We start from the raw sequence: 13,057 nt of genomic DNA, 5'->3' as shown, positions 1-13,057 counted from the left end.
ACCTCCCCTGTTCCTTTAGCGCTTGTGCAAAGAAAATCATTAGACATTACTATATGCCACTGAGGGTTACACTTATTAAAGTACAACAACACCAGCTCTGTAAATTCAAAACAAAATTATTTCCTTCCCACAGACCTGAGTATCATCATATGCCTTGGCAGCTGTCAGTCAGTCTCTTGTATTCCACTGGAAATAAGTAATCTTTTCAGAATCAGTGTTCTTGTCAGAATTGCTATGTATTCTGGTTTGTTGATTCTGCCCCAGCTTTTGCTTCATAAAGGCATGAGTGCTTGCAGGAGCCAGGCTTTTGTGTTTACCTACTATTTGGGGATGTGGTTCATCTAATCCTGTTGTTTTGTGTCTCTTGATGCATTGCTCTTCTTTCATCGTGATTTAATGACTCCTGGGAAATGGGGATGAATCTGCCCCACATGGTATGAAGGTTTGCTGTCCTTAGAGCACCTCCTTATGTGAGCCTTTGGGTGTCCAGATGGTGAATTAGTGATGTCCCACTTGAAATGCAGCATGCAGTTGAACAGGATGGTGGCTTTCCATGGGCATGTCTGCTGGTGAGGTTGCTTTTGGAGGGCAGCTTTTATTTGGTGCATACAGAGAGAAGGGCAGGATCTGGTAAAGGATTTCTGCAGGATTTCATCATGGCTATGCACTGGACCTTCACAGCTGGTGCTAAGCAATGCTTGGGGCAGAGCAAGCATTTGGGGAGTTCTGAGGATGGCATTTTAAATGTTGAATTTCCATTATACTTTCAGGATCAGGATATGTTGCTGACACTTTCTCTGTCAGCAGAAGTACTGAAATATTTATTGTAATGGAGTGGAAAAGCATTCTCATAAACATCTGGTTCTCCTGGTCCTACAGACTACAGTTATTTTATATATTTTTTTTTTACTGGGATAGTGTTAGTTCTTTGCTGTGCCGTAGCCTGTCTGCTTGAAGCCCACCTCCTGTCTTACCTCCTGGTCTTGTAAGTCTTTGGGACAAGGACCAGCACTCCTGGGTTTTGCCCTCAGTAAACACAGTGCTGCCATGAAGACAGTGAGGAAATGATGAGTGTCAGTTTGTGTTCATGGAGGCTGTGAGCCAGCACAGTGCCATGGTTAAAGTCTTAATGTCCTTGTGAGAGGCTGACCTTCAAAAGTCAGGTTGGAAATAAAAGAGAGCTGGTGGTGCAAGGTGGGTCTGAAAGGAAAGGCAAGAGAAGCAGGTGTTCAGTTGGGTGTGGCAATGGCAATGTGGCATGCCCACATCCAGAAAACCTTCTGCTAGGATCTTGTGCTTCCCTGAGGATTGCAGTTCTTCTCTTACATCAGCATGCATTGCATGAAGCAGAACACCCTATGGAAAAAGAAGAGAGATTTTGAAGGTGGTTGGCATTTGTACCAGGCAGTGACAGTAGCTCCAGTTGATTGCCTGATCAGGCACTGCCCTTCTTAGCTCCAAGCTCATTCTTATGACTGGAAATCTGGCACCTCTGTCCCCTCCCAAGGAATTGCCTGGTTCTGAGGGAGCACCATAAGGCAGCATAAATATCCTCCATGACTGGAGCTTGGGCATGTGCCACAGGTCCTTCAGTGTACCCAAGGTTGCTCAGGAATCTGGAGGAGTGCTACTGTGGGTTTTGTAGTGCAGCTGCAAGGCATTTCACAGGTGGGATGAATGAAAGGAAGGAAAGTATTGAGAGGAAGATATTTTTCTTTCTTATGAAGCTTTTTTTTTAATGGAAGTAGTCAGCAATGGAAAAAAAAAGCTTTTTTTTTTTCTTTTCTGTTTTCCACTGAAATTTAATGGGGGCTTTATTACAAGAAAAAGGGAAGAAGCATCTGTGAGATGAAGTGAACAAAGACCTCTCTCCTATGAAGACATGTTGAGTTGGTCAGCCTGAAGAAGAGAAAGCTTGAGGAGACCTCAGTGTGGTCTTCCAGTACTTAAAGGGGGCTTGTAAAAACAAGGGAGAATGACTTTTTACACAGGCAGATAGTGATAGGACAAGAGGCTACAGTTTTAAACTAAAAGAGGGCAGGTTTAGATTACATGTAAAGAAGGAATTCTTTACTGTGAGGGTGGTGAGGCACTGGCACAGGTTGTCCAGAGAAGCTGTGGATGCCCCATTCCTGGAAATGTTCAAGGTTCAGGCTGGATGGGATTAGGAGCAGACTGGTATAGTGAAAAGTGTCCCTGTGCTTGGCAGGGGTGTTGGAACTAGATGATCTGTAAGGTCCCTTTCAACCAAACTGTTCTATGATTCTCTGGTTCTGTGATTTTGACTAACGGTTGTCTTGGATGGGTGCAGATACTCAGCTCATCCATCAGATCGGAGATGCCCTCTCTGTGCCAGCACAGGGAGAGCAAATGATTGCCTGGGGTGTCTGCTCAGATTATTTGCAGCAGCAAACCATGCAGAAAATGTGTTTGCCACCAGCAGGACCCAGCTAACCTTGCACATGTTTTCCTCCCTGCAGATGTGCCGGCGTGTGTACAAAGGGATCCCGCTTCAGGTGCGAGGCCAGGTCTGGTCACTTCTGCTGGATGTTGAGAAGATGAAGAAGGAGAATGAAGGAAAATACGAGGTATGAGCTCTACCTGCCAAAGACAGCAGGAGAAGGATGATAGAGAGGTTACATTGGTTGATGAAGCTGGTTTGGTGAGGACTGAAAATGCAAAGGGTATCAACTCTTTGTCCGTGGGTTTATATTAAGCTGGAGTCTTCTAGCATGATAGTTGGCTGCTTTCTATAATATGCTGTTTCCATTTATTCTGCTGGAAGCTGGGAGCAAAGCTGCTGTCAGCGTTACTGCTTCTTTAGAGAAAGATGCAGGGAAGAGTGAGGGTAAGCTTTCCATAGGCAGCATAGGGAAGCCCTTGGTGGATAATTAACTTATTTTCCAAGCCTATGTTATGATTTATTTTGCATCATGTACCAGGGTGAGGATCAAGGTGTTGTGAAGACAGTTATTTTTCAGAGGCAGGAGGCTGAGTGCTGCTTCCAACAGGTGTTACTAAAATTCCCTGCCCATTAAGCAGGGTGATGCTAACACTCATTACTGCTGGCCAAGCGTGGATGTTACTGGCGAGGTGCCGCGGGGATGGAGGCACATGCAGGGGCTGGGGGAAGGCAGGCTGGGCTCGCCACACTAAGCACAGATAAGGAGGCTCTCCCAGCATGCAGATTAAAATTGTGCTCCCTCCCTCAAAGCTGTGCTACACAGGCAGGGAAGCAATCCAAACAAATGAAAGTCACAAGGAGTTATCTGTGCTCCAGAGGGGTCTGCGATAAACAGGAGCTTCAGGGCTAATAGGCTTTGCTGGATGCAAACCCTCTTCAAGATCATCTTAATCTACCTCTTCTTTGGTGCTGCCTGCCACCAGTAATTAGCTCTCCCCTAATTTCCTCCAGGAGAAGCTCAGTGCAGGTCCTGGATGAGGGGTTTTGCTTTCAAGAAGGGACTAAGCCTCAGCCTCAGACTTGTGCCCTGAAGAAACTGGTTCCAAGGCCTCCCCATTTCTCCCTGGTGTATAGCCCATGGCACAAAAGTCTGAAGGCTACCATGGGACATTCCACGCTTGCTTTTCATGTAGGTGTGATGCTCTACCTCCCCAGGATTTATTAGCTGCAGCCAGAGGGCTTGAGGGGAGCTTGAGAAGGCAGCAGGAGAAACATTGGCCATGGGGCAGAACAGAGGCATCCTGGCTTTTACCCACTGCTTTGCACAAGGTCTTTGGAATGGGACTTCCAGCTTTCTAGCCTCTGCTCTGCCACCAGCTTGCAGCACTAATGAGCTAACAGAGCATCTGTGGAGCTCCCAGGTTATTTAAATTAGGGAAAAAAGGAGAATAACCCATCTTGTGTTTCTTTTTTAATGTCTGCACAATTAGTAAAGCCTCCTGGGTGCATGGAGTTGACAAAGTCCTGTGTGACCTACCTGCCATTCATGTGCAATGATTTAAAAATACCCAAAGTAAGTTATTTACTTTGGGAAATTTCTGTGTTGTTCTGGCAGGGAAAACAAGAGGGCCTTTAGCAGGAAAATTTGAACTGAAGTGACCCAGTGCACATGAATAGTCATATTCTCTCAGGTAGTCTGTCTGCTTTATAGAGGGCAAGGAGCCATAGAATACAGAGACCTCACTATTTACAGCAGGGAAACTATGTTGTTCATCAGATCTTCATTCCTTTACCACTTTATCCTCACTTGTCCTGTGTAGGCAATAATTCAAAATAGCCCCTTTACTATTGCTCCTCCATACAGCTGCTTTCAAGGTTGAAGTTAATATTCCCAAGATGCTGTGATCATCCAAAGTGTTGGCTGTGCTGGGCACATGTGGGTGCTAATGACCTTCTGCTGTTCGCCAGAGCTGATGTGGCCACCTTGGGAGGTCAACAGCAGCCTGGAGGTGCCTGGTGTCAGGCTGATAAGCATTCATTGGATGGCAGCTGCTGGAGCAGATGATAAGTATCTGTGCAGATGTTCTATTTTCTGTCTCCTCTGTGAGCCAGGAGGGATCCTGACCCTGGGCTCAAGGCAAATTGGGCTTGCTGCTCATCTCTGCTGCCTCCAATCTGCTGGGGAATCTCAGTGTGCCTGAAGACAGTCACAAAATGTATTTTCTTCCTGCAGTTAACCCTGGAGACATTAAAGGAGGAGGGCATGATCACTGGTGGTATCTAAAGGCTGTGAGATGAGATGCTTAGCTATAGCATAGTGGTCCTTGCCTGCAGTACAGAGCTGAATGGTGGGTTGCAGATGGGACTGCCATGAGATTTGTCCATGGAACGTCTTCATCTTGAGGCTCTGAGAGCACAGTTGGATGAGGTAGTCATAAACTTTCATTTGAATTTCCATTCTTTTGCAGTGGCCTTAAATCCTTTTACTGCGTGATGCTGCCTTAAATGATTTGCCAGCCTGGGGGGAACATGGGGATTCTTGGCTTTGAGTTTAGCTTCTGTTCTAGACTCTGCCAGTTTCTTAAAATTTGTACCAGCCCAAGAGAATATTCCAGGACTGCTCTTCTGGTGGAAACTCCTTAAACTAAAGAGGACTCTCTTCTTCAGGGAAAGTAGTAGTTGGAGATCACAGAGTCTGTCATAACAGTTTGGGCTTTATTATGTTTGAGCTTCTGAAAAGCTGACAGTGCTGTGTACATCTGTGTATTGGTTCCTTAAGGATCAACAGAGCTCTCAACGCTTTATGACAGCCAGCCAGGCAAAGAAATCAAAATAAATGAGAATTTATTGAATTGTAAAGGTTTTAGATTCTGAAAACTCAGTATCTGCATTGGAAGAGGGTGAAGGCTTGAAGGCTGGGTTGACAGCTGCTGCTGTCTTAGGATGTGAGTGTAGGGTCATCCCCTTCTCCCTGGGCCAGCAGCACAGACAAGGGCTCAGGGGCTCACCTCCAGGCTGCAGTTCATTGCTCACTGCAGGACAGCAATGTCCCCTGCTCTGGATAGCTCTGTGCAGCTCCCAGGCTGCCACTCCTGCAGCAGGAATCCTGCCTTCTCCCTGATGGAGAGAGGTACAGGATGAGATGGTGTCTGATTCCTGCCTCTTGTCTGCCCCTCTCCCTTCCAGCAAATGAAAGAACAAGCCAAGAGTTTTTCATCAGAAATCAAGCAGATAGATTTGGATGTTAACCGCACCTTCCGAAACCACATCATGTTCCGGGAGCGCTACGGAGTGAAGTGAGTATGGAAGGTGTCTGTGGCTCATATGGGCAGTCCTGCCAGTGCATGTGTGAGGGATGAGATGGATCAGCAGCCAGCAGTCCCCTGGCTCAGAGCAAAGCCATCTTTGCCTTCTCCTCAAACCATCACCACACAGTGTGACCCACAGGTGCTGGGCTGCTGATTCTTTCTTCAGAGAGGTCCACACTGGAGCAGGCTCAGCACCAGTTCTTGAGCCAAGCAACAGCCTGTTGCAGTGCCTTGTCCCCCAAGGCTCACAGTTGCAGAAGGCTTGGTTTGGCATGGCTGGGATGATGGGAGGTGGGCCCATCAGGATCTGGGAGGGATGGGGTCTTCATGACCGATTGGGTTGGAGAGGTTTGACCAAGTGACTTTGTCACTGGGGTAAGTCATACCTGGCTACCCTTCCCAGTCTCCAAGGAACAAGCTTTCTGGTTCTGTGAGCCCTGCTCCTTGCAAAAGTGTTGAGTACCAGCTGGTTGGGTGTTTTCAGAATCTTTGCTCTCTGTGTGTATGTCCTGGTGTGTTCATGAAGCGGGAGACCTCATGCTCAGGTGTTTTAAAATCCTTCTTTCTCCCCAGGCAACAGGCACTCTTCCACGTCCTGTCAGCATACTCGGTTTATAATACTGTAAGTACTAACTCCAGTTAACATGAAGAGCATTGTGCTTTATATATTTATATATGTGTGTGTATATATATGTGTGTGTGTGTGTGTGTGTGTAAAGATTTAAAGAAAAGCTTTATATATGTGTGTATTTGTGTAGACTTACATATTTTCACATGTAAATATATGTAATAAACACACACTTATTTAGCCGGTGGTAATTCCAATTTTAAGTCCTAGTACAGAGACCTGCAAGAATCTCTGGCAGCACAAGAATCTTTCCACAGTTGCTTCATTCCCTTGTTCATTTTGTCACCTGGTAAATGACATCTGGCAGATTTAGAGTGTCAGCAAAGAACAAGGGATTGCCCTTTGGCTTTTCAGCAACACTAGTTTTCTGGCAGTCTGTCATGTTTCTGACTTCTCGTCTTACACCAAATGGTATCCTTGTTGAAAACACTTATTTACTACAACAAACCAGTAATTTTTAGCTGAAGGATACAGGCAGAATAAGCTGAAATTAGCAGCTGAACCTACTGTCTCCACCTCCAAGAGGGGACAGTTAGAAGATGCTCAGGGGGTTAGTTGAGGAGCCTCCCTCATGCCAGATAAATGTTTACCAGATTTATTTACTGTTTAATTACTTCAGTGCTCATATGGCTGAAGGAATGCAAAACAGCATTGGAGCCACATGCTGTTTGTCATCCCAAAGATAGATTTACCATAAGGAAAACATTTTTTAAAATGGTGAGGCATGGAAATAATTGCTCAGAGAAGTTGTGGATGCCCTGTCCTGGAAGTGTTCAAAGTCTGTTTGCATGGGGCTTTTAGCAACCTGGTCTGGTGGAAGCTGTCCCTGAGGAGGGTTGGATGAGATAATCTTCAAAGGTCCTTTTCCAGCCCAAACTACTCCATGAGTCAGTGACATGGTAGATATGGGAGCTGTGAATTTGGACATAAACAGTAAAGACTTTGAAATGGGACAGACCTTGGAAGAGGAGAGGGAAGTACAGGCAGCTTTAGCATTATGGTAGGCTCTGCCAGCATGGCAGCACGTGTGCCCCTGTTGACTGTTGCAGGAAGTGAGCTATTGCCAAGGGATGAGCCAGATTGCAGCCATCCTGCTGATGTACCTGAACGAAGAGGATGCGTTCTGGGCGCTGGCGCAGCTGCTCACCAACCAGCGCCACGCCATGCACGGTAAGGCTGGGCTGGGCTGGGCCAGGGTGTCTGCCACAGCAAGGCAACGTTGTTCAGCTTGGTCGGCAGAGCTTTGTTTCTCCTTACATATTGGTTTAATTAAAGTGGGTGAGGTTTAACTACTTGTGCAGCCTGACTGGGGAGCTGAACTTCACTCTTGGAGGCAGACAAGCTCTTATCAAAAAAACCTGAGTTTTATCCAATTGAGCTTTAGTGCTCAGTAATTAACACTTTCACAGAAGTGCTGTCCTGCCTCCAGGGTTCCTTGCCCTTGGCAATCAATTAACTCAAGGTTATGAGTTTGTAAGTCTCACAGAAGTACATCCAAGAGTATCCACGCTAAATGTAGATGTAACTCCACTAAATGTGTGATGTATTATTTTACTTCAAACACATTAGAGATCCTTTCATCTTACTTGTGGTTAGCAGTAATCTATGCACAGAGGCTTATTTCATGGGCAGAGAGCGAAACCTTATGGCTTGATAACTTTGGACAGTCTTAAATATGTGTCCCACTAGATTACAGGGCAATGAACATGCTTGTGGTGTTCAAACATCTTCAGCTTTTCTCTGAACCTTGGTAAGCACTGAGGATTGTTTGGAGAGCTCTTGGCCAAGCCAAGTCGCAGGCAGGCAGTGGGAGCTGGGTGAGAAGGACCAGCTGGGCTTGGTCTGAGGGTCCTTGCCCAGATGGGGTGAGGGGTGATCTCTGGAAAGGAGGGTGAAAAGGAGGTAGCTGGGCACCCTGTTGTTCAGCCAACTTCAACAGGTGATGCAAGAGATGTGTTTATAGAGAATCAGGCTATCCCTGTCCCTGCTGCAGAACTTACCTGATTTCTTTTTTATTTCTCTTGTCTTTTCTTGTTAAGGTTTTTTCATTCCTGGATTCCCAAAGCTGCAGAGGTTTCAAGCCCACCACGAGCAAATTTTAAACAAACTGTTCCCCAAGCTGAAGAAGCACATGGTATCTCTTTACTGTCAGTCTTCCTATAATAATGCCACATTTTAATGAAAAAGCAGTTCATATAGTGTTCTGCCAAACAGATGCACAGCTGGACATATTTCTAACCATACAGGACTGCTTCAGCTGCAGAGGCAGGCATTTATTAAATGGGTTGCCCAAATCTTGCTAAGGTGAATGGTAATCATTTGCTTGCTGATCATCATTAGTGGAAGGACTGCTAAAATGTAAAGGCTTCCCAGGAGAGCCAGGAAGGCTTACAGAGCCTGCAGCAGTATGGCTGGACTGTGTGCTTGCACCAGCTGCAAGGCCCAAAGGCTGATGCTGGTCTGTCTGGAGTCTTATTTCAGTAATTATTAGCTCCAAGTGCTTTGCTGTTGTTTTAAGTCAGGAGGCACATAAGATTTGCTGGGTGTTTTGTTGCTTGGGCATGTCCAGTTGCTTTTCTCTCCAGCAGATGGTACAGGCCCATTTGGTGGCTGCAGGAGCATCTGCAGGGCACACCAACTCCAGTCTTCTGTCCAGGCCACTATTTTACTGCACCTGCTCTCTCCCTTTCTTTCCTTTTGCCTTGCCCCCCTTTGCATTTGGTGTAGACAGCTGGTGTTCAGTGGCCAGACTCCTAAAGTTCTCTTACGCTCCCAAGAGGCTTGGTAGCCCCCATCTCCAGCAAAAGGTGTTTGTATTACCATTATCTGCACAGCTCTTGCTTCATGCTGCAAATGGCTGTAAAAGTGAAACAGAGCCATGATAGGTTTTCACTTAATTATAGTCATGGGCAGAGGAGGGGATGGGAATAACTCAGAAAGCTGCTCATTCCTCCTGCTCCTGAAGGCTCTCTAGGCTTGCAGGTGCACAGCACCAGGCAGAAGCAAAGGCTGGAGCTGGCCATTCATCCCATGGGCTTCTTTCTCTTCCCATCCCCATTGCTTCATTGGCTTTGCAGCAGAGGTCACGTCAGCTCTGCACACATGCCAGCACTGGGCACCAGATGGACAAATGTTAGACCAAGGTGGTGATGGTGAGGTTTTTAAGAGTTTTCCTTAGCCTGTCAGGCTGTCCTGCTCCTGCAGCAGCCATGCCATGTAAACCAGGTGGAGCTTCCAAAGCTGCCTTGACTGTGCTCCAAGAGGCTCACATGGGAATTGCTATGGAAACAAAAATGGTAGTCTGCAGGAGTGGTTTGAGTTCCTGGAAGGTTTTTATAAATCCCTGGAGTAGGTATTAGGCCAGAAAAGCTTCTCCCAGAAATCCCTTTCCAATACTATGGCTGAAATCTGGCCACATCGAGGACCAGGTTCGGTGGATGTCTTGGGCAAAGGACCAAAGCAGGGCTTCAGCACTGGTGTGTAAAGCAGGGGCGTTCTTGGGAGATCAACTACAGCCAAATCCTGCACTCACATCCCAGAATAAGTAAACCAACCAACTAACCTCCCCCAGAGCCTTATGAGCTGCTTGAACCTCCAGTAACCAGCCTGGTGAAATGCCTGTCTTTGCTCTCTTCCCCCAGGACAAGGAGCAGATGACCACTGGGATTTACACAACCAAGTGGTTCCTGCAGTGTTTCATTGACCGGGTGAGGATGCTCTGGGGGTTTTTTGCTGCGCTCCTGTTTGCATGTGTGCTTAATCTGCCTGTGTTTTTTTGTAAATCTTATACTTTGAAGAAGCTGTTAATATTTTATAAGGTGGGATATTATGCACACTCTCATAAAGGAAAAAAATTAATAAGGGAGAAGGTAAAAATAACTGCATGTCGCTGATGAGAAGCCAATTCCTGCTGCCTCATCACAAGCAGTCGCAGGGAGATGGCTCAGCATCAGCAGTACAAACTTCAGAGTCAGGAGAGATCTTTCTCTTGCCCACTGGCACTGCTGCAAAGGCAATTAACCTCACTTTGGCTCTGGAGACAACATAGAAAGAAGAAGAGATGGGGGCACAAACCTTGACAAATAGCAGTGCAGCAGCTGCAGGCAAAGGAGTGGATTGGGACTGGAAAGGTGGAACTGAGAGAAAATTACCCTGCTTCATCCAGAGCTAATTTGCTAGTCCTGAGCCAAGACTACTTTATTTTTAGGATCAGCATTGTGCTTACTGGACTTGAATGCAATGTCCAGACTTGCTGATATTTAGGACATCTGTGTGCTCCAGTCTCAATTTTCTGCTGCCCTGTCTTCTATAAAACAGTGGATGGCTCCTTCCCCTCGAGAGGGAACTTGCTGCTTTTTGCACGGAAAGCTGTATAAAATGCAAAATCCCTTTAACTGCAGTAGCATGTGGTAAAAGCTGCAGTGGTCAGTTGTGCCAAACTCTGGAGAGTCTGTGCAGTATCCTAAATTAGAACCTAAACATTTCAGTAATATTAATTTCTGTGTTGGTGAGGTACCTTAGATCTTTGGTGGGAGGTATGGGCTGCTCCATCACTTTGGACATCAGTTCAATCCTGTTTGTCAGACTGGGTCTAGGTGCAAATTAAAACCTTTTTCAGAGGTATTTTTACAGGCAGAAATAAGCCCGTATATAAGGAAAACCTCTTCTTTGGACACCAGATGAATGATTTTTTTAATGCTTAGTGATGCATCATTGGGTTTTCAGACCTATCCCATAAATAGCCCTTTTGGGAAATCTGGATGGATACAGGAGTTGTTTTTTGTGCTCACAAGGCTGAAAGATGATGGTACTCTCTCTAGGGTAGGGGTTATCCACATGCTAGCATGCTTATGAGGGAAGTTTCTCTTTTTTCTGCATTCATGGATGGGTCTTAAGTATTTCCCCAGCCACCCAAGTTCATTAGCTTTAAGGCAGAGCCATAGATGATAAAAGACATTTTTGTGTTTTAGATGAATTCCTGACTTGCAAAGCCTAGCCCTGTTGTGTGATTTGGTGCAAGGTGATGCAGTGATGGCAGCAGCCTCTGTTTCATCATGCCATTTGTGACTTGTCTGTGTGTTTGGAACAGACCCCATTCACGCTGACCTTGCGGCTGTGGGATATCTACATCCTGGAAGGGGAGCGCGTGCTGACGGCCATGGCTTACACCATCCTCAAACTGCACAAAAGTAAGGTCCCACCTGATTGCATCCCCTGTGGCTCTGGTGCCACTGTGCTGGGCCACCCTTGTGCTGCTGACCTGAAAAGCCCTGCTGGCCACTTCCAGCCTCTGGGTGCCTTGCACTGGCCACAAAAGGCACAGTCCAGGGGAGGAAAGGAGATGCCACAAGGATTGACTTGCTGTGCTCAGCACACAGAAACCACACCTGAAATGCTCCCTGTTGCCTCTTCCTATGTACTGTGCCCCACAAATTGCTTTTAGGGGCAATACAGACAGCAGCCCATCTGTCTGCAGAACTTTATGTGGTGACTCAACTGAAAAGTCTGTAGAGGGACAAGTAAGTCCACTAATACACTTCTAAAATGATCAAAACCTGGTTGTCTTGCATAACACTAAGGCAGTGATGTTTCTACCTCGAGATGTTTGTAACTTTGAACCCCTTCACTCCCATAAATTGATAGTCCTGTTGTGTCACTCTTTTGGCCTTCATCTGGGGCAGGAGTGTGTGATGAGAACCTTTGGGCAGCAGAATTTATGGGACTGCATGTGTTGGCTTCTGCAAACAGCCACCCTGTTCTTCCCTCATTTAAATGAACAACAGGCTATCCATAAATAAATCTTGAAGTATCCTATTTGTCTGCAGAAAATGAGAAACTGGCAGGCAGGCAGATGTTTCAGTTTGGTTGTAAAATCTCACCTCCCTGAGGAATGTGTAGTGTGGGTTGACATCTCTTCCTACAACCTGTATTTTTGCCTGTATCCCATCCCTGTCTGCAACCTTTGGAAGGGCCAGTGCCTCTTCCTGCTTCCCTGCCTGCTGGTGCAGGTTGGCATCCTCAGCTGGTGGTGGCAGCTGCCGCCAGTGGCTGTTCAGCCTGATGCTTCGGGCCTGTCTCATGGAGCTTTTCCTCCTCCTAGAGGCATTGGTGAGAACTTCCAGAAATGGTCTGAACCCTGCATCCTCATCAGCACAGCTCCCAGCCCTGCCATTGTCCTGCCACTGGGAAACTACTGCTCAGGTGGCATGGATATATACATGTATTGATGACCCTGAGCAATAGTGGGAAGGTGGGAGAGAGGCAGAAGCATTCAGGCTGTCCCACTGTGGAATGGGAACAGCAACAGAATCCCACATAAAACCAAAGCATGGGTGTAACCCACACTTGTGCTACCCTGAAATTTGTCTGTGCCACTGCCATTACTCCTTTCTCCCATCCCCCAGAGCGCTTGCTGAAGATGACACTGGAAGATTTACGTGAATTTCTTCAGGAGAAAATTGCTGCTTCCCTGCAGTACGAGGACGATGCTGTCATCGAGCAGCTGCAGGTGTCAATGACCGAACTGCGAAAGATGAAGTTTGACCTGCCCCCACCAGGTGGGTAGAGGGGAAGGTGGGCAGCCCAGCAGGGACCAGAGCATCCCACTGGTGTGGCTGGGAGCCAGGGCAGCCCAGAAGGGCTGGTACCTGTTGTGTGGAAGCATCTGTCTTCCTTACATTCAGGGCATGCAAACATAAACTGATGCATAGTTTGGGT

At 46.7% G+C, this 13,057-nt stretch overlaps 1 protein-coding gene across 5 annotated transcripts in view; it reads left to right on the top strand.

The window, feature by feature from the left end:
* LOC134419488 (USP6 N-terminal-like protein) overlaps window positions 1–13,057 on the top strand; it is a 75,742-nt gene that overhangs the window by 58,151 nt on the left and 4,534 nt on the right. For all 5 annotated transcript variants that reach the window (XM_063158737.1, XM_063158738.1, XM_063158740.1 and 2 more), the window contains 8 exons: window positions 2,481–2,588; window positions 5,591–5,700; window positions 6,286–6,334; window positions 7,390–7,510; window positions 8,380–8,474; window positions 9,982–10,047; window positions 11,430–11,529; window positions 12,745–12,897. In XM_063158737.1, coding sequence (XP_063014807.1) covers window positions 2,481–2,588; window positions 5,591–5,700; window positions 6,286–6,334; window positions 7,390–7,510; window positions 8,380–8,474; window positions 9,982–10,047; window positions 11,430–11,529; window positions 12,745–12,897 — 802 coding nt within the window. The remainder of the gene's footprint in view (window positions 1–2,480; window positions 2,589–5,590; window positions 5,701–6,285; window positions 6,335–7,389; window positions 7,511–8,379; window positions 8,475–9,981; window positions 10,048–11,429; window positions 11,530–12,744; window positions 12,898–13,057) is intronic.

This window comes from Melospiza melodia, chromosome 6 (genome assembly GCF_035770615.1).
Source record: "Melospiza melodia melodia isolate bMelMel2 chromosome 6, bMelMel2.pri, whole genome shotgun sequence".
Classification (NCBI taxonomy): Eukaryota; Metazoa; Chordata; class Aves; order Passeriformes; family Passerellidae; genus Melospiza; species Melospiza melodia.
This window is presented reverse-complemented; position numbering and strand designations above follow the sequence as displayed.